The 24,080-nt window shown below is 34.2% G+C and overlaps 2 protein-coding genes across 9 annotated transcripts; both read left to right on the forward strand.

Annotated features, from left to right (window-relative positions):
* The first annotated feature begins 1,050 nt into the window (after positions 1-1,050).
* Positions 1,051-17,340, forward strand: AMPdeam (AMP deaminase). 7 transcript variants are annotated; one of them, XM_066406706.1, is made up of 10 exons: positions 1,051-1,394; positions 6,604-6,757; positions 7,356-7,488; positions 7,990-8,155; positions 9,055-9,174; positions 9,659-9,875; positions 9,944-10,250; positions 15,465-15,623; positions 15,677-15,867; positions 15,928-17,340. In XM_066406706.1, the coding sequence occupies exons 1-10, from the start codon at positions 1,277-1,279 to the stop codon at positions 16,796-16,798; spliced, it is 2,436 nt and encodes an 811-aa protein (XP_066262803.1). In that variant the 5' UTR covers positions 1,051-1,276; the 3' UTR covers positions 16,799-17,340. The 7 variants fall into 7 exon arrangements, with proteins under 7 accessions (XP_066262803.1, XP_066262805.1, XP_066262809.1 ...); XM_066406708.1 differs by having other exon boundaries at positions 1,052-1,394; positions 9,944-10,214; XM_066406707.1 differs by lacking the exon at positions 1,051-1,394 and adding an exon at positions 4,084-4,437.
* Positions 17,341-17,560: 220 nt separating this feature from the next.
* LOC136419924 ((Lyso)-N-acylphosphatidylethanolamine lipase-like) lies at positions 17,561-24,069 on the forward strand. Of its 2 annotated transcripts, none has more exons than XM_066406531.1 (8): positions 17,561-17,745; positions 18,666-18,745; positions 19,543-19,749; positions 22,006-22,132; positions 22,235-22,431; positions 22,521-22,635; positions 22,763-22,949; positions 23,061-24,069. In XM_066406531.1, exons 1-8 carry the CDS (start codon positions 17,699-17,701, stop codon positions 23,229-23,231), a joined length of 1,131 nt encoding a protein of 376 aa, XP_066262628.1. In that variant the 5' UTR covers positions 17,561-17,698; the 3' UTR covers positions 23,232-24,069. The 2 variants fall into 2 exon arrangements, with proteins under 2 accessions (XP_066262628.1, XP_066262627.1); XM_066406530.1 differs by lacking the exon at positions 17,561-17,745 and adding an exon at positions 17,776-17,923.
* Positions 24,070-24,080: the final 11 nt, after the last annotated feature.

Below are 24,080 nucleotides of genomic sequence, written 5' to 3' on the forward strand. Positions count from 1 at the left end.
TTAGCAAATTTTCAACTTTTTTTTAATGAAACCAACTTGCAGCAGCACAGTACAAAAAACTTTCAGCAACAAATTTGAAAATGGCTTGGAAATTGAGCTTGTTCCCTAGGATCAAGTTATTTCGTGATATGCAATCGTTCAGTTTAACATAGCCTTAAAGATTGTCGAAAAAATTTTACAAATTTTCTAATTCAAAATCGAAAAATGCTTTATCTTATTGTGTTCTCACTGGAAAATTCAAGAATTTTTATTCGCCTTCAAGTCAAGAAATTACTTTTCATAATTTTTGAGATTTTAGTTAGTTATAAATGAATATTATAGGGAGTATACAGTGTGTTCAAGTTAAGAATATCTAGTATGGGGATCTTATAAACGGTAGTAGATACATACTTGGTTAAATGGGAGAAAGGTTGTGCATTTAAGGGTAGTTTCACAACGCAACAGTTCTACAGAATTATTTTTGTAGTTATGGTTTATTTCGAAACAATCAAAAGTTTCAAATGTCAAAAACTAAAGATTGGGATATGAATTTAAAATGCATTTAAAGAACACTGCAAGCATCCCTATCGGCTTCTATACTCCACCATTTGAAGATAATGAAAACAATTCGGGAAGTTTTATCCTACTAGATCGCAACCTCTGAAAGAAGCAATTTATAGAGACAAAGAAGGAAGGATGAACTATGAAAGTGTTATGTCCCCTTAAGATGGTGAATAAAATTGCTGGGATGAGCGGAATATTAAATGCTATTGGTTAATCATCAATTTATCATCTGTGTGGTGTTAAAAGAATTTTAAGTTTTGAAGGAGCTGTTCTTGTAAAGGCACAAAGACATGGCTTTTTCGTATCTTTTCACCGAAAACCATTAGGTTCCGGATGCCCTTGGTGAGGGCATTGGAATCGTTACTGTGGCAAAACATAATCTAATTGTGACGTTATAAACACCAATAAAAAGTGTCTCACTCCAAGAATTTTATACATTTTGCGCAACCATATCCGATAACTAAAAATCATCTACGCCGTGTGCCAAAATCAATATTCTCAACGCCTTTTCCGAGGAGGAGAGTGTAGTCTCGATACGGAAATGTGCACGCGACGTCACAAAGATAACCCAATTCGCTGTTTCTTGCTTGAGCCACGTTGTGTGCACCCGGCTTCACCGAAAGGTACTTTAAACAGCAACAGTAAGCTCACAACTGTTCGCATGTGTAAACCAAGTGTTCGGTTACACTAGTGAGAATTTAACACGGTTCTTATTGCAATTTACACGGTGAAAATGAGTGAGGGAATGCTGGTAAACGGGTTGAGGAAAGCCAACGCGATGGGCATTTATGACGACAACAATGAGGACAGAGATTCTGGATCTGGAGATGTCATTTTGGAACAAAGGATTGGTTAGTATATGAATAAAAGAAGAGTTTCATGTGGTGTTTTGTAAGTCCTGGGAAAACAAGGTTATGTTGTATATCGATCTGTTTCTTGATTAGAGGGTGAGATATAATAGAGGAGGTTAATTTATGCCATATGTTTAGAGTGGGAGAGAAATTAGGCCAATGCGATTCGTGGTAATACTTAGGCACATAGGGAATTTAAAAGTTTAATAAGATTTGCACATGTACTATGCCTATTTACAAAACAAATCAAAGGGCTGTGAAATTGTAGTGCTTCGCTCATACTCAATGATTTAAGTATCTACGCACATTTAGTAACTACATATGTTCTTTCTCAGTTCATGTGATTTCATCATGTGACATCACCTTCAGCTCATCGCATATCACGTTCAATCCATGTTTTTACCACTAGGATTTTGGCGATTTATTAAAATGTTGATAATTACAGGTTTAGATATTTACAAATATAAACAAACTGAATTTTTATGTATTGATAGGACCAACGACAATTATTGACGAGAGAGGACCTCGGAAATTCACTATACTTTATTAGCTCCATTAAATATGTAAGTGTCACACTTCTGAGAAATTTTAATCTTGCGACGCAAATGGAGGATTTTTTCATGAAAATCCTAAAAGATTTGATAAAGGTTTCACGAGTATTTAATTTTGGCGGCTTATGGTCCCGGACTAAAAAGTTGACTATAAGGCACCAAGGTCATTAGATGTCTGTAGGATTTTTGTCTCGTTTCAGTAATATGTAAACAAATTTTTATTGATATTAACATTACAAAACTATATTATATCATAACAAAACGGTTTATGTCTACAAATAATGTATTATTTATAGATATAAAAATTAACACAATTTTTCACCATAGGAACTTGAGCATACCATATCTACTCAACTATCTAAATGATCTTCATTCAAAATGTAATAAATCTAAAAATCACGACGGAGAATCTTGACCATCAATCTCTGGCTTAATGTACTAGTACCCGTACTAATATAGTGATACTACATTAATACTATAAGGAGCACTGATAGAGGCGTCAAAGTTCAGACTAGAAAGGTACTGGAAATCTGGAAAGCTTATAGAATACTAAAACATTAAAAAAGGAATATGCCCCATTTACTAACGATTTTCCGAAAGATGTTCTTATAGTCGTAATTTTTTCTCATTATATAAATGTTATTGAAATATTATAGATGCAATTTTGAATGGACAAGTATGAGTAACTTTTTCTCTTACTAGGTTGTACCTACCTATGTATTTTCAGTTCCTATTTCTTTGCATATTGCTTCAAGGAATAAAATCACTCTAACCTATTGTGCGGGGACAATAATCATTTTTGAAATACTTCTTCAAAGAGAAGATTCAGATGGATCCAAAGTGCAGCTTGCCGCACTGCTGCAAGAGCTTTCAGTCAGAATTTTTATTTTTGTTTTCGCTTTTTCCCATAGAACGATTTATCTGATTTTTGTGACACTTTACACATATAATTACACGATAATTTCTAAAAATTTTACAATGTTTAAATTGAAGTTAATTTTTGGTTGATCTTCCTGCTTCGCAGAATCATGACGGTACCTTTTAAAATCCTAGAATGCTTTAATACCCAAAATGATTTATTTATTGTCCCATTGCTTATTAGGGACAATTAATTAAGAATATTAGGAACCCACATCGAGACAGAGATAATAAATTAGAATGAATAACAAAAATGTTATACTAGAATTTTAATCGATTTAAAAGTATAATTATTCCCTGTGATGTAATAATTAATTATAGGTATACAGTGACTCATTTTTGATATGTAGCGAAGGGATTTTGAAAGCGAACACAGTAACACACAACACTTAAGTGAGGAAAAAGATTCTGTTTCAGGAGAAAAATACTTATGTACATTTTAAAAACATTTTTGTAATTTTTTTTGTAAAAATTAAAATAATTGATCTGGGTATCGAAGTTGTGTTCTTATTAAGTACATCATTTGCATTTAATTGGTCGATGAGTATTTGAAACAAATTCTAAAGAAAATCAGAACGCTCCTCAGAAAAAGATCACTTCAGCCACGAAAAATCAAATAAAGAAGTCATTTGAGACATGAAATGTCACGAATCTTGCCATTTAGTCAACGAAATGTTCATGTACCAGTCAAATAATTTCGACTAAAGTAAAGAGATTTTCTGAATGTCCAAAAGGGGAATTATTGTTGATCTCATTTATGGAGGCGAAGGATCTTCACCAACAGGTAAGTATTCGAATAATTATTATTTTTAATAAAATTTTTTAGATGACAATAGTGTTTTTGTCACTATAGGCTTATTTTGATGATATTTTTTCTTTGAGCAGACTTTCTGCCATTTCAATCTTTGGGCGTTGAAAACTCATTATTACAAACTAATAACGTCTTAACATATTTTTACAAATTTCCTTTCTACAATGCATGCATTCCTTGAAACATCCTATCAACACGATGCGGAGAAACTCTAAATTACCGAAAAAATCCTTGAATCTTTCCAACTTATTAGTCATAATTTATTATGTTACACAATTTAATTTAATACATTGACTGCTGAATTATGGTAATAAAAATTGATATCATGTGATAGTCCCCACAACTAACACAATAACAATTTCTCTCATACAGTTAGTATTCACTGTAAAGTGGTTCAGAGATAAGATTGTGTTGCAAAGAAAATTCAGCCACCTCTGGAAAAACAGTGCCAGGAAATTAAATTCCAACAGGATGTATTTTTAACATTGGTCACCTATGTGGTTCAAATTTATTTTTACTGCTTGTAAAAGTGCCAGTCAGATTTATCCTAAATAGTGTTAAAACGAATCTCGCAGTAATCGCTGCGTGATTAGACTTTTAAGAAAATTGTCATTGTTCATTGTTGCATGCAAAAACCTGTGAAATTAAGTGTGGAATATGAGTTCTCGGGGTGTTAATCAAAGCTCGGATGATGAAGTGGTAATTCTGGTGAATTCTCCCAATTATTTGAGAGTGGACTCATTTGTAAATGAGGATAGATCAGGTAGGAGAAAGACCTTCTATCACATGACAGTAACTTATAATTAAAAAGGTTATTCTAGAAAGTTCAGGGAACTTGAATTGAACAAGGAACTTATGAGTAAATATATTGCGTGCTTAAGCTCAGTATTATTATGGTCACTTAGCTTGATTGTTAATTATTATTCCTTACGATAGACAATATCGTTTAGACAGTTATTGGGGAGCTTTCTAAATGAGAGCAATTTACTAATTAAATGATAGACAAGTTGGTTAATGTTGATATTCTATAAATTGAGTATCAATAACATTTTTAGAAACTATCTTAAGAAATCCAGCAGGTCATCAAAAAAGCTAATATAGTCGATTTTTATGACCGATATTTGCATGAATGTAAAAAACTGCTGTATTGAATCGTTTTAAATTACTGTCAAATTATCCGCTCTATTAAATGTACAAAACACTATAGCTGCTGTTGGGAAAATATTTTTAAAAAATGGGAAAACATTTCAGGCAATGCTGAGGGTATTTTTCAAAATTCTCAAGAGTAATTTTTGAATTCTGGACGAACTTTAAAGAATTTAGAAAGCTCTTTGGAATTTTCTATAACTGTGCTTTTCATTACTCTTAAGACTCTTTGACACATCTATGATAGATCTTGGAGGGGAATGTTCCTTTATTTTGAAAGTGTATCTTGAGTCACAAGTTCTTCCCGGAAGAGAAAAGTGGTTTCGAAAACTTGGTGCCTAAAACCATCTATTGCATACTCCTAGCAGTTATACACGAACACCGCAGTGCTCATATCCATCCCGATCAAAGAACGCTACTAAGTAATAATTATTATTTAACCAGGCAGTTTGAATATCATCCAAAAAAAGTAAAATTCACCAAATGTTATAGGAACTATATGGAACTTAATCAAATATTTCTTAATTCTATGAATATGCCTTAATAATTATTGGTAAATGATGCCAAAGTTTATTTTGGATACCGCACACTTTGGCTCTATTTATTCAGGGGTCACATTCCACATCAAAGTTAAAAACGTTTTTATCTAAATTTTCCAATAATAGATGCTTTTCATTGTTAGAATCATGCTTGTTGTTGTATAAAGATACAATACCATTTAATCCCTACAAAAACACAGAGATATGTGCGAATCTCCATTTGTACATTACGCCTTAAAGTATGTCTTTACTTCCAAGATAAGCAACACAATGTATTTTTTTCGATTTTCCAAATAAACATTTTTAGATGTGCAACCTTTTTAAAATAATCCAAATTAAAACTGAACCGTGAGTAACTATCTAATTGAATATGTGCCATTGACCACTGAACATAAAAAAATGTCAAATTTAATTATCTACGCAATGGATTAATTCAAAACCAAAACAGGTTTAGTAGTGGGAACGTGTATTTTTAATTAAGTATTAACCACTTCCCTGATAAGGAATTCCTTAAGAACTCTTTGACTTAAAAGTCGACCTACACTATCTCTTCTCAGCTCTTAAATATTAGATTTATGTAAATAATAATGTATGTATTATTAACGCAATCATAGCAATTTTCTTTTGAGATGCCAATTTTTGATAACCTCAAAATATTTTTGAATATGATTAATTGATGCTTAATATTGTTCTATTTGACGCCTATCACAATGAAAGCGTACTTGAAACCCGACCAATTTTAGATTAAGTGCCTTAACGATTCTTTCCATGAGGTGGAAAATATAGTTATTGTGATACCTTATACATATTTTATCGCTGAATTAATTTTAGTAGTAGTCGGTTTTCAAAAGAGGAGAAACGTATCTTTATCGAATTATTTTTGTCTGGCCTATACGTAGTTCTACATACTTCTATCCCAAAGCTTAAGTTCATTACATTTAAACTTGAACAAACAGACTAAGGTGATAAGGCGGATTTGGTGAATAGAAAGCGTGCGATTTGTTGGTTTTGGCCGTCAGTTTGCCTCCGATCTGTTTGACCGCAGTGTTTCATTCTCATTGTCAGAACGCAGACGAGCGATGTATTTTAATCAAGTAGTTTCCAGGGTTGATCGGTCAGAGGAGGATAGTGGAATAATTAATGATGGCAGTAGAGAAGGTACATTATCCAGGAATTTCTAAACACACACACGTGCATAATTTCTTAGCACTCAAAAAAAGGCACTAGGAATTTAATCTTTTCAGGAAATGAAAGTCCATCTTCCTTCGTCGGAAACTCTCAATTTCCGGACGCAGAACCCGAGCTGCCCAATGAAATTTCAGCCCCATACGAAGTTCCACAGTTTCCAATTGAACAGATTGAAAAGAAGTTACAAATTCAAAGACAGCTGACAACAAAGTAAGTGCATGCTGGAACATGTGTTTTGGAGTACAATGCAGTCACCGATTAGGTATCAAAAGCATTTTGACTTGGCTAAGGTTTGAAATTTTGATCAAATTCGTTAGTTTTTATCTAAAAGCCGAGACTTTCTTTTTTACAGATTAGATCCGCGATTTGGTGGGTATTTTTTTCTTAAATAACTAATAATTTCTTTATTATAGAGATGAGATTCGGTTAGTTTGAACAACAGAGTTAATATTTGTTTGTCAACTATTCATTTTTACCCATTCTTATGGGATGTTTCCTTTGTTTTCCCTCTATAAAACACAGTTTTATTAAGAAGTAACGCAGTAAAAGTTTTAATCTGAAACGATTCAAAACCTTGTGGGGTTGATTGGCTTAAGATTAATCCAATAAAAGGGTTCTGCCATCCTTGAGGAAGGTCAGTTAGTCGTGAATGAATCACATAGTTTGATGTGTTTACTTCTGAGTTCACTTATAAGATTCAAATTATTTCTGATGTTCGGACTTGCATCTGAGTGTACCATTTTTCTGTCATATTTCAGGTAGAAATTACCATTAAAATGTAAATTAATAACGCTTTTATTGATTTTAGAGCTCTAGAAGATCGTCGCAGCCATTATGAGCCTTCAGTAGTAGGAGCTGCAGAAGTAGACGAATTGGATGATCATGACCTTTACGTGCCTCATTTTCAAAGAGTTTCAATATCAGGAGAGGACACCAGTGGGGTAAATTTTTTAACTTGAATATAATAAAATTAAAATTGTCCGAAATGTATTGTCAACACTTAATCTGAAGTTAGTGCCCACATTCAGTATAAGTAACAGTTTTGCAAATGTTTGAAATTCAGAGCGAAAATGACGTCAGCTCTCATTTAAATCTATTGATATCTAAGTATTGATTGTACGGAACCCGGTTATAATCCAAGAAATATTTAGCTTTCTGTGTTATATGGCAGTATCGGATTTTGTTGTATGAAAATTTAAATCTAAATTACATCGTTTTTGTTGTTTTACACATTAAATGCCTCATGAAGGCACCAGTAACAAAATCATTTCGAAATGGGGATAACAGATGCAAGAGAAAAAGCAAATCTAAACAGACTATGTTAATAGTGATCGTTTAAAGTAAATGAAAATGTATCGATGTATAAAAATATCGAATATATATTATAATCGAAGGTCAAAAAGTGACCCTAAAGTCAACTGATAACGTTTTGAACTTGCTAGGTTCCATTGGAAGATCTGGAGAGGGCCTCCAAGCTCATCATTCAGGCCCTGGACATAAGAAAACGCTATATGGGCATGTCTCATCAAAGTTTTTCTTCCACTGCTGCCAGATTCTTAGATCCAGACAATGAGCAACAAAAGCACGATGAAAAACAGTCTATTGAAGGTATTTTTTTACTTTTAGTTTTGGTCTAAATCGAACATTGTTTGTAAGAGTATGGGCTATATGAATCCGCAAATATATATACATGTACATATTAATCTCTGGATCCTTGATATCAGCATGACTTAATCCGTAAATTACATATCCAGATTAAGCTATTCTTGTATCAAGTAAATAACAAACTGATTGATGTCGTCGATAACCGCAACAAATGTTTATGTTTACGATATAAAGAAAAATATAGTTACACAAACATAATGGTTATCCAAGGTTAACTAATATTAGAATTTGCTTCTAGACAAACAATAAAGTTATGGTAATATGCGAGTAATCTTTCTTCGATTCCATAAGTATGGAAGTTTTGTATTACAGGTAAAGGTGTCTACTGTGTGTTGACATTAAATATTTACCACCCCAGTAAAATCTTTATTTTTTATTGATTTTTAAAAACCGTTTTGGTTAGCTAGGTATCTATTCAAAATCCGTTTTCAGCGGGTGGGTACGTTTTCTTTCCATTTTTAATTAAGGCCAAACGAGTGTGCCTACTTTGATGAGATCAAATTTCACAAAAATATAAGAATTTTTTTTAGGAAAGGAGGGAAGATGGATATGGTATCTGTATTGACTGGTAACTAACCTAAATCAAATTGAAAATTAATAATAATCACACAACAAAATTTAAATTTCACCCAAGGTTTCTCTCCGATTAATCTTAAATTTTTCATTTTCTGGGTAGGAAAATATACCTACATTTTGCATTTTCATATGTAGGTATTTGGAGATGCAGCAGATTTCAAAGGAAGTTCAACATTGATATTTTCATTTTTTTAAATTTTTTCATATTTTTTCCCAATTCCTCAACTCCTAAATTTGCCCTTAAATATTGCATGAATAAACTTTAGATGAAGAATATATGCAACTGCTGACTAGAACAGCAAGAGCCTCGTTTGACGACGTTTTATTGCAATCCTTGACAAGAGAAGATATTGTCCATCTTTTAAAGTCAGAGCTGTCCCTGCCAGGTAAAATGCACTATTTGTAGTATTAAAATGGCCAAATATTCGCCCTAATCAACCTCTCATCAAAATGATTTCAATGCCCCAAATCATCAAGCAAATATTTGGCTCTCACATTTTTGACACGTCACAAGCTTTTACTAAATCAGAACAACACCTTTACTCGACAGGCCTTTACATTGTGGCAACAGTCAGATTTTCATAGAAGTTACTTTTTTGTGAGCATGTACTAACATGCAAGTACTTGTGTCACCATTTATCAATTGGTTAGCAGTGTATGTCCTACTACGTCCCAAATCCAAAATATCCATTTCATACCTAACGGAAAAATCACACAGCCATTTTGTTTGTATTTTAGGTAGTCACAACATGACCTATTATAGACGACTGTAGTATAGGTACCTACTCCACCTTAATACATGTCTAGACCTCAGGTTGCTTAATCAATCTGCAATAGCAAAGGCAGTCTTATAAAATTCCTGGTTTCTAGAACATGGAATCCATCACCCTCCTACTACCAAGCCTTGGGAAGCTCCGGAAATCCCAGAAACTGGAGAAATTTTCGTTAACAATGGGGGAGTTTACAACATCTACTCCAACCAAGAAGCTGTGGCTGCAGGAAAGCCCAACGACTACCCCTATCCTGATGTAATACAATTCACCAATGACTTCTACACCATGTGCAACATGATAGCTGATGGACCATTGTAAGACGCAGAGTTACATAACTAAATCATGTTCTAATATCTCTGAAACCACGTTCCTCTTCCATTAGAAAATCCTTCTGCTATCGTCGTCTCAGCTACCTTTCATCGAAATTCCAACTCCACGTTCTTTTAAACGAACTCCGAGAGTTGGCCTCTCAGAAAGCGGTGCCTCACAGAGATTTCTACAACATCAGAAAAGTGGATACTCACATCCACGCGGCTTCTTGCATGAACCAAAAGCACTTGCTGCGCTTTATTAAGAAGACCTTGAAGAATAACGCCCATGAAGAAGTGACTTTGACTAATGGAAAGGCCATGACCTTACGGGAAGTGTTCCAGGTCGGTATACAGGAGGAAGATGAGGTTATGGATCTCGTAAGTTATGGTGTAGTTTTGATTTTGGGGTAATTGTATTTTATGAGGAGGAATGGTTCTTTTGGTTGAATTAGAATGTTTCTGTTTTAATATTGCAACGAAAGTGCTTTTTAGACTTCTTTATAAAGTGCTGGTGTGTGGTGTTCTCACTGTAGATAATAACGAATTTTTACAAATCATTTGGGAATTGGTTTTGCTTATCTGAGGCATGGATTTGCTATTTAAGTACCTAATAAAATTATGGTAATTCTAGCTGCTCAAAAGATCATCCCGAAAAACAGTTGTTTTTTATTTAAAGTGAAAAAAACTTTGAGGAATTTTGCTTTATTCTCCGGCGTCCTCATAATATATAAGATGTGATACGTAGCACTTCTGCAATTGATTACGAAAAATCCGTAACAAGGAAAATTCTTACGATTAGAGGACAGTTAAAAAATGTACTTAAAATGAAGAATCAATTTAAAATAAGAATAGAAGTTTAAACCATATATCGACACATTCTGGCAACAGTGGCAACATGCAGAAAATAAATCGGGTAATCCTGGAACGGGCTTTTCACCATCGGGAATACACCCGTACTGTTTGCGTTCCTTTTAAGCGTGAATTGAATAGGAAAGGGATTTACTTGCGATATAATATAATCGATAAAAGGTGACTAGAAATTTACCTTCCTCACAGTAGATACTTGACGAGACTTATCTCTCTATTGTGCCTTCCGTGTAAACAGTCCCTGCCCCTGTGTTCTCAGAATATATGTGTTTAGTTTTTTCCAATAAACCGAGTGAAATTATTACGACAATATATATGTTTAATATGTTTAAAACACAAAGAGTGTGTTGAACATAGCATAAAACAGTCTAGAGGACGCCAAAATTACGCTAGAAATAGAAAACTTCATAAGTCATGTATATGTATGCCAGCATGCCTTTGATAACTGCCACAGAATTAAATAGAACCATTATCAAAATAGGGTAAATCAAAGAAAGTGCATATACAGTATACAACAGTTCTATTCGTACACATGCATTTCTTGAATTAAAAAGGCGATATCTGTGTTACCCTTCAATAAAAAATATATTCATTTTTTCACAGTAAACAATAACTCTATTTTAAACAATTATGTAACAAAAAATTTTTTTTCTAGAATATATAACATTAATAATTCGTTAATTTAACAAAAACATTCACTTTTCATACAACACTTCTGTTCGTACACCTTAATTTAAATACACCAATAAACAATAATTTTCATTTGAATAAATAAATTAATATTTTGTGGAATAGCCTTTCGCTTTAATTACCACTTGACATCGTTTTTTCATTGACGATGTTAATTTTTTACATATATTTGGACTTATTCTTTCCCATTCTTGAAGAATAATTTGTCTCAGTTCTGATTTTGAGGAAATTTGATTTTTTCTAATGTTTCTTTTCAAAATGGTCCATAAATGCTCAATGGGATTTAAGTCGGCCGATTGCGGAGGTGTTTGAAGCAATTTTGGAACGTTCCAAATTAACCACTCTTTATTGAGCAGAGCCGTATGTTTCGGGTCGTTGTCGTGTTGGAATCTATAGACCCTGGGCATACCTAATTTTTCGGCACTTTGCTTGACGTTTCTTTTCAAAATTTCGTTGTAACCGTGTTTGTCCATAGTATTTTCAATAAAGTCAACAGATCCAACTCCTCTTGATGACATACACCCCCAAATCATTAAAGATCCACCACCATATTTAACAGTTGGAAGTGTATTACGTGGATTATTGTCTTCAGTGGCCTTTCTCCACACTCTATGGATTCCATCGGACCCAAAAAGATTGATTTTGGTTTCATCGGACCAAATGACACTATCCCAAAACTCTTCGTCTTTGTCTATATGCTCTTTAGCGAATAGAAGACGTTTACGGCGGTTTACCTTACTGACATAGGGTCTTTTCCTGGGTATTCTACCATGATATCCGTTTTTCCACAGTACTCGACGAATTGTTTGAAGACATACAAGCTTTCTTGTTATATCTTGAAGGATCAGACGAATTGTTGGTACACTAATTTTAGGATTTTTCTTAATTTCTTTAATAATTATCCTTTCTTCTCTTTCGCTTAATTTCCTTTGTCTCGGTTTTTTGGGGAAATTTTTAATGGATCCTTGAGTTTTAAATTTATTAACAATATATTGAATTGTTGAGTGCGATTTGTTGGTCATTTCACCAATTTTTCTCAAACTGTAGCCTCTTAAAGCCATATTTATGATAGAATTTTTTAAATCTGTACTTAACTGCACTCGTTTCGACATTTTCCAAATGACTAATAAAAGAAACATCAGATACATATGTAAGTGCATTTTTATTCATCGTGAATATATCCAAAGGAATTCTTAAAAAAAACTGTTTACTAAAATTTAGCTCCCTTTCTAATCAACTGTACGAATAGAAGTGTTGCACGTAGTAAATACGACATTTTTGTAAATTTAATTAATTATCTATGGTAGATTAGAAGATAAAAATTCATGAACATTATATAATTGTTCACAACATATTTTTTGATCACAATAATGAAATAAATATTGCTAAAAATAAATTTAAAAGCATTTAGAGAGTCTTTTACATTAAAAATGCAGGTGTACGAATAGAAATGTTACATACTGTATGTATTCTACTTATAAAAATCAACGCGTGGCCTTTTGTTGAGTAAGCTTGGATAAATAGGACTTGGGTACCTATTCTTGAGCAAGAGCTCAATCTCCGACACATAAAAAGAAATTAAACACTATCAAATACCGCTTAGAATAATCAACAGAAAATATGAAATCTAAAAAAGGCAGATTAAATGGGATGTAATGACCAAATACCAACCACCTGATGCCATGACTCATATCAAAAGACATTCCTCAGTTATTGAAACGAGGAATTTACAGAGTGTTCCATATATTGTACGTCTTTACCCTCCATCTACTTTAATTCTCTTAATCTTACAATGATCAAATACATCACTTACCTCAAATTAGCCTTTTGAAAGAATGGCATGACTCATGGCAAAAAAGTCATGCGCCAGCAACTGAAACCGAAAATTTTCAGGGTCTTTCACATATTCACGATCCCCGCACTTTAGTTCCGTTATTTTTCCGTAAATAACTTATCCCCTAACCATACACCGAATGGGGTCTAAACAGAATAAACAACTCCGCAAAAACCTTCCAGAAAGTTCGTCACAATTTGCGCTATAGAAATCGCGGTTATTTTCGCTAAATAAGTTTAGATTATGGATAAAACTTTCCACCGCCCTTTTACACCGTTTTCCTTTTTCCGGTGAGGGATTTTCAAGAAAATTCGACGAATATTCATTAAATGGGCCGAGAAGAACGCTCCCGGTTGTCAACCAATGCACTAAAGTAAAATGGCGGATGACGGCAGGGATAATGTTATTAGATTTTTTGTCCGTTCGCCTGCGATATGTTTTTTTGAGAATGAAATGCTCATAATTTTTTTTACAGCATTGAGCTCGGAACCAACAACAACTAATAAGATAATATATGGATGTTTTAGCTGTTCTAAGACATACTAAAGTTGCAACTACTTCATTGGCCTTTGGGCTACATGGTTGTCAAAATGGGCAGTGATAACTTTAACAACATGCTTAGATAACATTTGACAACATGTGAGCGATATACGTATGTCCTAAATTAAAAATAAAATTTTAGAGCCTGGATAACTTATCGTATTAAATTCCCAAAAACTCGAAGAATTTACTCTATACTCACTTGAAATGTGGCTTCTAAAAAAAGTGGCGAACGTACATCGACAGCACCTCGTCCTATTCGAACTTTACGATTTTAAAAATGCAAATTAACATAGAGAGCCTCATTTGTCTGACGATAATAAAACTCAAATGTTTTTCGCACGACTACTGCGCTGTAAATTGAAAGTGCCGGCCAATTAGCGAGCTTGAAACAATCACGTGGTGGACCAGGTGATATTTACGTCATGCATTGCACGCGAGGCAAAATTTAAATTTATTTCAGATTTTGATTGCGATGTCTTTGGTTATTAATCCAACGTTTGAGTGTTTCCTTTACTTTAGTCTTCATTTGATTTATTTGAGAATTCAGCGTAGATGTTTTATTTAGTTTCTGAGTAGCATTTCAATGCTAAAACATCAAACCATCGGTTGACACATTTATTTTGTAAACATATCAATTATGTATTGTTGGTTGCCCATAGAAAGGCCGGTAGAGCGTAATATAATGAGTGCATCCCCGGCGCTCATAATTTATTAAACCAGATGTATTATTATATCATACAAGGTATCCGGAAAATTAAATCATTAACTACACATTCCTTGAGCAAAAATAGTGAACTGTAACATCAAACTAAGCCTGATTTTAAGATTCAAACTAATACTCTATTTTAACGTTTTTGTAAAGATTAGCTTGCAGTTAATTTAACAGCATATTAATAATTTGGCCTTTTTATGGGTCAAAAATATCTAAAACTCAGTTTCTAACTCCAGCTTTAAAGGGGGGATAACCTAAAAGGAAGAATTTCAAAATAATTTTATATGAATAACTATCTTCATTTTTGACGAAGTAACACCAAGTTCTTTACATATCTTAAAGGGTATTCTATATAGCGACTTAAGGTTGATTTCGGGCATGGAATACGTGATTAAAGTATGTCTATTAAAACCTGAACCACCTTGTATATGAAAACTGGTTTGATGATAAAATTAATAGTACATTTATAATTTATCCCTTAGAGGTGAGATGGCAAACTATTCCTTAATGACATATCTGTACAGGATGGTGAAATTTGAGATTTTTAAAGGGTTTTTTTCTATCGTATAATATATCTTATAAGTCTAATGGCAACGTTCAAATCTATTCTTCCTATTCCTTTAAAATGTTAAACCATTCACTTAACTTTGAATCGAGGATTACCCGCAATTACCCTTAAAACCATACCCATCAGAAGTTATAAATATGATGAGTTACACCCGATACATCAGTGTATTCAAAATATGGACATGTCTATTAGGTAGGGGATTTTGTAAAGATCAGTAAGGCAGATTAGAAGTTTCATTTATGAATTTTCAGAAATAACTAATCTGAAGGCGTTAAAGACGTCTGTATGGACCGCTTTAGACATCGTTATTTTGGGCACAGTGTATAATACAACTCAGTGATTCCACACTTATTTCAATTTTATAAATCTTGCTTTCAGTCCATGAACCTCACGCCCTTTGACCTGACCGTGGACATGTTAGATGTACATGCAGACAGGAATACTTTCCATAGATTCGATAAATTCAACGCCAAGTATAATCCTATTGGCGAAAGCAGGCTGAGGGAAGTTTTCCTGAAAACTGACAATTTCATTCAGGTATCAATGCGTAAAGAATTCATATATTCGAATTGAGGAAAATTAATTTTTAGGGAAAATACTTCGCCAGCATCATCAAGGAAGTAGCAAGTGATTTAGAGGAATCGAAGTATCAGAATGTTGAGCTTCGTCTGAGCATCTATGGGAAGACCAAGGATGAGTGGGACAGGTTGGCTGCATGGGCAATAGATTCCAACGTATATTCTGACAATGTGCGCTGGTTAATCCAAACTCCTAGATTATTGTAAGTGCCCCTCTAAATTTTCCCCTTTGAATCGCTCTAACTTATCCCTCAACTAAACAGCGATATCTTCAAGCTCAACAAAGTCTTGACAAACTTTCAACAAGTGATCGACAACATCTTCCTGCCCTTATTTGAAGTAACTGCTCGCCCTAGCTCCCACCCAAACCTGCATAAATTTCTTCAATACGTCATCGGATTTGATTCGGTGGACGACGAAAGCAAGCCCGAGAGGAACCCACTGTTCGATAAAGACACCCCTAAGCCTGAAGACTGGAGCGATGAAGAAAACCCCAATTACGCCTATTACATGTACTACATGTACGCCAATTTGGCGGTACTGAACCATTTTAGGGCCGAAAAGGGGCTGCCGACCTTCGTGCTAAGACCTCATTGTGGAGAGGCCGGGCCTGTCCAGCATTTAGTCTGTGGCTACATGTTATCAGAGAATATTTCTCACGGACTTCTCTTAAGAAAAGTGCCGGTTCTACAGTACCTCTATTATTTGGCCCAAATAGGCATTGCCATGTCGCCTCTCTCTAACAATAGCCTCTTTTTGAACTACCACAGAAATCCTCTACCTGAATATCTGGCTAGAGGATTGGTGATATCTTTATCAACTGATGACCCTCTGCAATTCCACTTCACCAAAGAGCCGCTAATGGAAGAGTACTCCATTGCGGCTCAGGTATGGAAGCTGTCCAGCTGCGACATGTGCGAACTGGCCAGGAACAGCGTCCTGATGTCTGGGTTTCCTCATAAATCTAAGCAGTATTGGTTGGGGCCTAATTACACCAAAGAGGGGGTGGCTGGAAATGACATCGCCAGGACTAACGTCCCGGACATCAGGGTAGCGTTCAGATACGAGACCCTTATTGATGAGTTCTCAAATATTTTTAAAAACCACTCTTTGGAGTTGGGGCTTAAGGAGTAGAATTGCGGGCAGTGTTCATCGATGAGATTAGAACGTTGCAATTCAAGCTGTTAAACGGATTTACCAAAAAGTCTGTTCGCATACCTAAAAATAATTATTATTACATTATGAATTAACTGCTAAGGTTCTTTGATAGGAAATGTTGTGATGTTCTGCAGCCTTAAATACGAATTGAGGTAGGGGTAGGTATTCGTTGTTCGTCAGCTCGATTAGAAGTTGACCATACCTAAACAACTAGATTAGAGATATTTTACATATTTTTATATTTTATTTTTATTGAAGCTCTTTGTTGCGTTACTCAAATAGGCTATTACAATTTATAGAAATAAAAGTACCAACGTATTTATCCAAAATATAAGATAATTTATGAATTATTATTCGTTGATTTGCCACATATTACCTGTTATATGAGATTGGCGCAATTTATCATACTTTTCCTGCCAATGCATGAGTTGAGTCTCTAGGTGAAATTTATAGTGTAAAGTTTGTTATTTTGATTAATATTTGAATGTGCGTTATTTTCAATAAAAGTGGATAAATGATACATTTGCCTTTTACCCCATCCATTGACTTGGAAGAATCGTTTTCATTAACCAAGGAAAGATCGGAAGAACGCAACTACATCATAAAAATTCAAATGCAGCACGATTACCGCCTTTGGCGAGTTTACGTGTATCGCCCCTAGAGAGCACCACTTGAGGAGACTTAGAAATGCGTCATATTCAAATCAGTTTTTTTCAAGTCAACTGTTGTTGACACTTTTGACAACTGTGCTTATCAAACCGTCTGATTTGTTTGTCTTTTTAATTTTTACTTATCTTTTTCTATTTGTGGTTTGTTTAAAAATAGTTCTGATAGAACGAGAACGCACGGACCCATCTACTTTTGCGACGCTCCGTCATGCTCGAAGTGCCCGAAAACCGAATCATAGCTAAGGAAAAGTCAAGGTAAATCGTTTTCGATAATTAACATATTATTGGTTTTGTTTTGATTTTTTTCCTTCGATTTGTTTGGAAACAAATGGAAAATGTTTGGATTTTTATTCAGGTTTTTTAACGCCAAATTGTTTCCCGTGTTAACTTTGCTGGGTTTTGCATATTACAATCTTTTTCTTCAAGTTTTCTGGTAAGTTTTCTGCGTTGTTGCGTTAATCTAGCTTTCAAAAAGCATGTTTAAAATGCGATGAAAACACCCTCTGTCTCAAGCTTTCACCTCTCTGGTCTCGGTGTAAAGAGGGTTGGTGTTGAGGGAGCATGTGACAGGCACCCTTTCTTTGATTGTCTATGTTAACCTAGTTTTAAAAAAGTATGAACAAATTGCTGTAAAAACACTCTCAACTTTAACTCTTCGCCCCTTCAGCCTCTCTAAAAAGGAGATTTGTATTGAGGTAACATGTGAAATTCACCCTATTTTTAATTAGAACTGAGGGTCTTGTTCAAAAACTACTCTAAGGGTGGTTGAACGAGTAACTTCCAAAAAGTAAGGTAAGCCTATTGCCTTATAAAATGCTTTGGCAACACCCTCTATCTGTGGAAAGGGGGCTTGTGTTGAGACGACAGGTGACTTTACCTTTGGTCAGAGCTGAGGATTGTATAATTTACTTAAAGGTAGCGGGTAAAGATATATTACATTTATTGTTGTGCACCAGGGAAATGTCAATTGAATCTTTTGTTTTAAATACTTGGAGGAATATTTTGAAAAGCCGAAATAGTACTCCCCTGCCTTCTGGGAAATATAAAAATGTTCACTTTCCATGATCATCAAAATGAAAGTTTTTCTGTTTTTAATTGTTGATAACTGCTATGGATTTTTCTGAGATATTACTTAGTTAAGTCTATATTAAAAACTGACATTTCTGTCTTAACAGGTGGTTGAGTCCAAATTGGCTCTCATGGAATAAATACTCTGAAGTGATGTTAAGAACCCTTGAAAAGAAGATTTTGAGAAGTAAGTATAATCTTATTTTCATGTGTGCATGTTTGTTAGCAATAATTTATGTGAATATCTTTCGTCTGTGCTGTAAACAAAATTGACGCATGATTAATTGGTGAATGTCTGCAACCACAGTAGGAAGAACTTGGCATAAAACACGTTTTGCATACAACAGAATGGCGTTACATTCTACGCAGCACGTGAAACGATAATTTTTTTTTAAGAATTTTTTCTTGCCAGACCTTAATAAAACTTAAGATACTGAGTGGAAGCTTCATCCACCAGATTGGACAGCCCCAGGTTTTTCCTTGTGGGGATACTTGAAAAATATGTAGTAAAATATGAGTTGCTGATACACAATACATTATTCAGCACAAAGGGTTTGCAGTTTTTCGCAATAGATAAATGATATTTTTTGAAGCTAAATACACTCATACTTTTGTTCCTTGAACTTTACCCCGCGCTGTCTCGTGGACCAACAACCGAATACTTTTCAGTTTTATTATTGATGATGCGTTAAATGATGATTATCATGTTTGAATCGTCACAAAAAAATATACATGAAGGTTCGCACACCCATAGAATTTCTGGCATGCAAGGCGTGTATCAGCGACAATTTTGGACTTCACATTTGGATTTGTGCGTTTCGTCAATCATATGTTTTTATCAATAGGAGCAGAGACCTAGTAGGGAAAATAATGCTTTTGTTCTACAGTAAATACAGTAATTATCAGTATGACTTAATTGGAAATTTCCTAATTTTGATCCCTGCTAAGCCAAATTGCTTTCACATAAATACCTTTATTTTCTAGTCGTTAAGACATCATACCGAGGGTTCTATGTAGACATAGGACCAGTTGTCGGTCCTACGGACAAAATATGGACGCTGTCATTCAACACAGAATCACCAAAAACACCTATAGTCCTCATTCATGGCTTAGGAGCGGGAGTTGCGTTGTGGTGTCTAAATATAGACGCTTTGGCTGCTTCTAGACCTGTATATGCCTTTGACTTATTAGGTAAAGGTTTTAAAACCTACAGATACTTTCATTAATCTTGAACTAAGATGATGAGAGTCAGTCGGTAGTTATACAGGGTGAGTTTTTTAAGTGTGTCACGTAAATATCTCTGAAGTTATGAGTTTTAGAAAAAAAAGTTTCAAATAAGAAAAGGATTATATGAAAGGGGAAAACTTTTGGCATCATCACTGTTTCGATTCAAGGTCATCTTCAGGCTCTAATCAAGGTCAACTTTGTTTTTTCAAATGAAAACCCCACATTTTTTTGATAGATTCTGATTTGTTGTTCAAAACAAACATGTTTTTACTTGAAACATTTTTTTATTCATTTGATAATTTTGGCACAAATTGACATTTTTAAAGAATTTTGTTCTGACGAAAATGCTTGTATCGATACATGCAAGAGAAGAAATAAAAAAAAACATAATTTTTAAACAATTCAATCAAATAAGTGTTCAAAATGATGTCCTTCTATTTCAATGCATTTAGCGATTCTCATTTTGAATGACTGTTGGATATTCCAATATGTTTCTGGTCGAATAAAGAAAGAATAAAAAAAACGTAATAAATAGATGTTTTATCAATTTGTAAACAAGTAGAACCCACAGTCCTATTCGCTTACAGTTTTAATTCAGTTTTAGAATAATAAATATTGTAAAATGGCAGCGCGATTTTCAAAAGACGAAAAAATTGAAATTATTTTTGCTTATGGCGAATCAGGTAGAAGTCCTACTGCAACGGTGCAGCGTTATGCCGAGCGTTTCCCACAAAACGTACTTCCGTCACGGACTTTTGTCAATAAAATTGTTAGTTTATTTCGAGCAACAGGAAGTGTCGAAACACAAAAAAGAGCACGCTCAAAGACTGTCGTTGAAAATGAAGACAATCAAATTGATATTTTAACTGCCATTGCACTTGATCCTCATGTAAGTACTCGCCAGCTGGCTGAAGAGTCTGGTATTTCACAAAGTAGTGTTTGTAAAATTTAAAAAAATCATAAGTTTCATCCTTACCACTTCTCTCTTCATCAAGAACTACATGGTGACGATTTTCAAAACCGAGTTACCTTTTGTACTTGGGCTCAAAGAAAAATCAGACAAAATGATGATTTTTTCTCGAATGTGTTGTTTTCGGACGAGTCTGGATTTACAAACCATGGGCAAGTTAACAGACACAATATGCATTACTGGGCTGTTGAAAATCCCTATTGGTTGCGAGAGGTGGAAAACCAGCGTCCATGGACTGTAAATGTTTGGTGTGGCATTGTGGGAGAACATTTAATTGGCCATTTTTTTATCGATGGAAATCTTAATGCTGCAAAGTATCTCGATTTTTTAGCACATGACTTGCCAATACTTCTGGAAGAAGTAAATCTAAATCGACGAATGACCATGTGGTATCAACATGATGGGTGCCCAGCTCATTATGTAACAGTGGTTCGGGAAAAATTGGATGAAATGTTTCCTCAAAAGTGGTTTGGTCGTGGTGTTTATGTTAACTGGCCAGCACGTTCACCAGACTTAACATCTCCAGATTTCTTTCTTTGGGGGTACTTAAAAGAAATTGTCTACGCTGAAGTGCTAACAACTGCTGAAAACATGAAAGAAAGAATAAGAGTAGCTTGCCGTAACATTCCACCAGAAACATATTGGAATATCCAACAGTCATTCAAAATGAGGATCGCTAAATGCATTGAAGTAGAAGGACATCATTTTGAACACTTATTTGATTGAATTGTTTAAAAATTATGTTTTTTTAAAATTTCTTCTCTTGAATGTATCGATACAAGCATTTTCGTTAGAACAAAGTTCTTTAAAAATGTCAATTTGTGCCAAAACTATCAAATGAATAAAAAAATGTTTCAAGTAAAAACATGTTTGTTTTGAACAACAAATCAGAATCTGTCAAAAAAATGTGGGGTTTCCTTTTGAAAAAACAAAGTTGACCTTGATTAGAGCATGAAGATGACCTTGAATCGAAACAGTGATGATGCCAAAAGTTTTCCCCTTTCATATAATCCCTTTTTTATTTGAAACTTTTTTTTCTAAAACTCATAGCTTCAGAGATATTTACGTGACACACTTAAAAAATTCACCCTGTATATTTATAAACCTAAGAAATAATTCAAAAAACGGAATGGATTCTACTTAGTCCCTTAATTTAGACACAGGAGTTTTGGACTGAGTTGGGTTTTCCACTTAATTCAAACTATCTAATTGAAATTGTTAATAAATCATTCAAATTTGCCCTTATTTAGGTTTTGGTAGGTCTTCGAGACCATCGTTTTCTAGCGATGCGATGGAAGCAGAACAACAGATGGTCCGTTCTTTGGAAGAATGGCGAAAAGAGATGACTATAAATAACTTTATTCTGTGCGGACACAGGTAAATGTTTTCAATATTAAGTGTCTGCGTATATCTTGTTAATATTTGAATTTTATCAGTTAATTTATTGTTTTATCCAGCACTTTTGTTTTTTTGTTTTAGTATGGGTGGTTTCTTAGCTACTTCATACGCACTCACTTATCCCGACAAAGTAAAACATTTGATTCTGGCAGATCCATGGGGGTTTCCAGAAAAAGCCAGTGATACCAATGAGTCAGTGCCGCTATGGGTGAAGACTTTAAGCTATATTATGCAACCGTTTAATCCTTTAACTAGCGTAAGAATGGCAGGGCCACTTGGTAAGTAGGCATCGCTGGAGGACATTTATTTACTTCTATGTTATGTGTAATTTGTGTGTTTAAAAATCTACATGTGTTATTTTTTCTAGGACCTTGGTTTATCAATGCGCTTCGACCAGATATTTCCAAAAAATATTCTGCTGCCCTTAACGATAATGAAATAATCCCACAGTATATCTATCAATGCAATTCGCAGCGTCCCAGGTAAGTATACCCTAAAAAAGAGTACATTCTGCTTTATGCAAAATTGTTAAAATTTTGTTCAGATACTGAGGAAGTTTTTTAAAGTTATGTTTATATGAACTTAGTATCAGATATTTTTTTTGTTTAGCGGAGAAAGTGCCTTCCATTCCATGATGTCTGGATTCGGATGGGCGAAAAATCCCATGGTCAGACGCATTGACCGTTTGGATGGCGGCATTCCGATTACTTTACTTTGGGGGTCTAAATCGTGGATTGATCATTCCGCGGAGGAGATTATCAAAAATAAGAGATACAATTCATATTTCAAGTTAAAGGTTAGTTTAATTAGAGTTGTAAAGAACTTTAATTACAATATGTTCTAGGAGGTTATAATATTAGTTTGCAAGTTCATAACTTTTTCTTATACCCTCTTTTTATTTCCAAAGGTGATTTCGGGAGCAGGACATCACGTCTACGCCGACAAACCCGATCAATTCAATCAAATCGTTTTGGATGCCTGCGTCGATACAGAAAACTTAACCCCTGGTCAACATTTGGCGATAATGCCCCCTCTAGATAACTCAGAAGTACCAGAAGATGACAAGTCCACGAGATAGCTAATTTCTGGTTTACAAAAACTTACAAGCAGTACCTAATTTTTTTAAATTTTCATTGAATTAATAAAATATAAATACACTTAGCCACTTTGATGATACTTTCATTTTCAGTCATAAAGTTGGCAAAGACGAGTAGGTACCTACTGTCAGTTAGATTAATATTTTTAACTAGTAGCAGTAGAACAAACCACAAACTGACATTACAATGCTACATATGGCATTTTATTTTGTAATTAAGAAGTTACCTAGAGATTTTTTGTGCTAGTGGGCATATGAGTTCTTAGTTGTATTTTCGTTTCATTTGATTCTCGTCTCTTTAACGAAGAATAACTTAAATATTTCAGTCTCGGTTGAGTCTTGATCTAAAGGTTGGGGAGCTAATCTGGAATTTTTAAGTGAACCTTTTAAGTGCGCAAAGTTTACAACGTTTTTACTATTTAAACAAGAAAATTTTTGTTTGAATAACGGGAAGTTCTTGAATTAAAAAAAAAAAATTTAAAGGCCGAACTTTGTTGAATTTAATTGCTCCTTGGTTGGTTAGGGTAATTTGTTATTTTAAGAAGATCCGATATATCAAAATTACATTGGACCTAAATACGTGTTCAGATGCACTACATTTTAGATCTCTGCTGTATTGATATTTGTTGCCTATAATCGAAAAAGAACTTCCTTTCCCGTTACCGGGTTATAAACTTGCAATCTTAAGTTTCTTTCCATATTTCAGTACCATAGTCAAATTTATGTAACAAGTGATTATAATGACACTCGCCTTTGTGATAATATACAAATATTTGTTGTTAACAGAATTTTATATTTTAATAAAAACGATTAATAATTACGAGTTTTTTT

The sequence above is a fragment of the Euwallacea similis genome, chromosome 3 (assembly GCF_039881205.1).
Source record: "Euwallacea similis isolate ESF13 chromosome 3, ESF131.1, whole genome shotgun sequence".
Classification (NCBI taxonomy): Eukaryota; Metazoa; Arthropoda; class Insecta; order Coleoptera; family Curculionidae; genus Euwallacea; species Euwallacea similis.

Bases quoted from the DNA above. Each gene is read 5' to 3' on its own strand.
- AMPdeam (XM_066406706.1), top strand. From the start codon at position 1,277: ATGAGTGAGGGAATGCTGGTAAACGGGTTGAGGAAAGCCAACGCGATG. The intron at 1,395-6,603 runs GTTAGTATATGA...TAATCTTTTCAG, and splicing joins CATTTTGGAACAAAGGATTG to GAAATGAAAGTCCATCTTCC. The intron at 8,156-9,054 runs GTATTTTTTTAC...AATAAACTTTAG, and splicing joins TGAAAAACAGTCTATTGAAG to ATGAAGAATATATGCAACTG.
- LOC136419924 (XM_066406530.1), top strand. From the start codon at position 17,826: ATGTTTGGATTTTTATTCAGGTTTTTTAACGCCAAATTGTTTCCCGTG. The intron at 17,924-18,665 runs GTAAGTTTTCTG...CTGTCTTAACAG, and splicing joins CTTTTTCTTCAAGTTTTCTG to GTGGTTGAGTCCAAATTGGC. The intron at 22,636-22,762 runs GTAAGTATACCC...TTTTTTGTTTAG, and splicing joins TGCAATTCGCAGCGTCCCAG to CGGAGAAAGTGCCTTCCATT.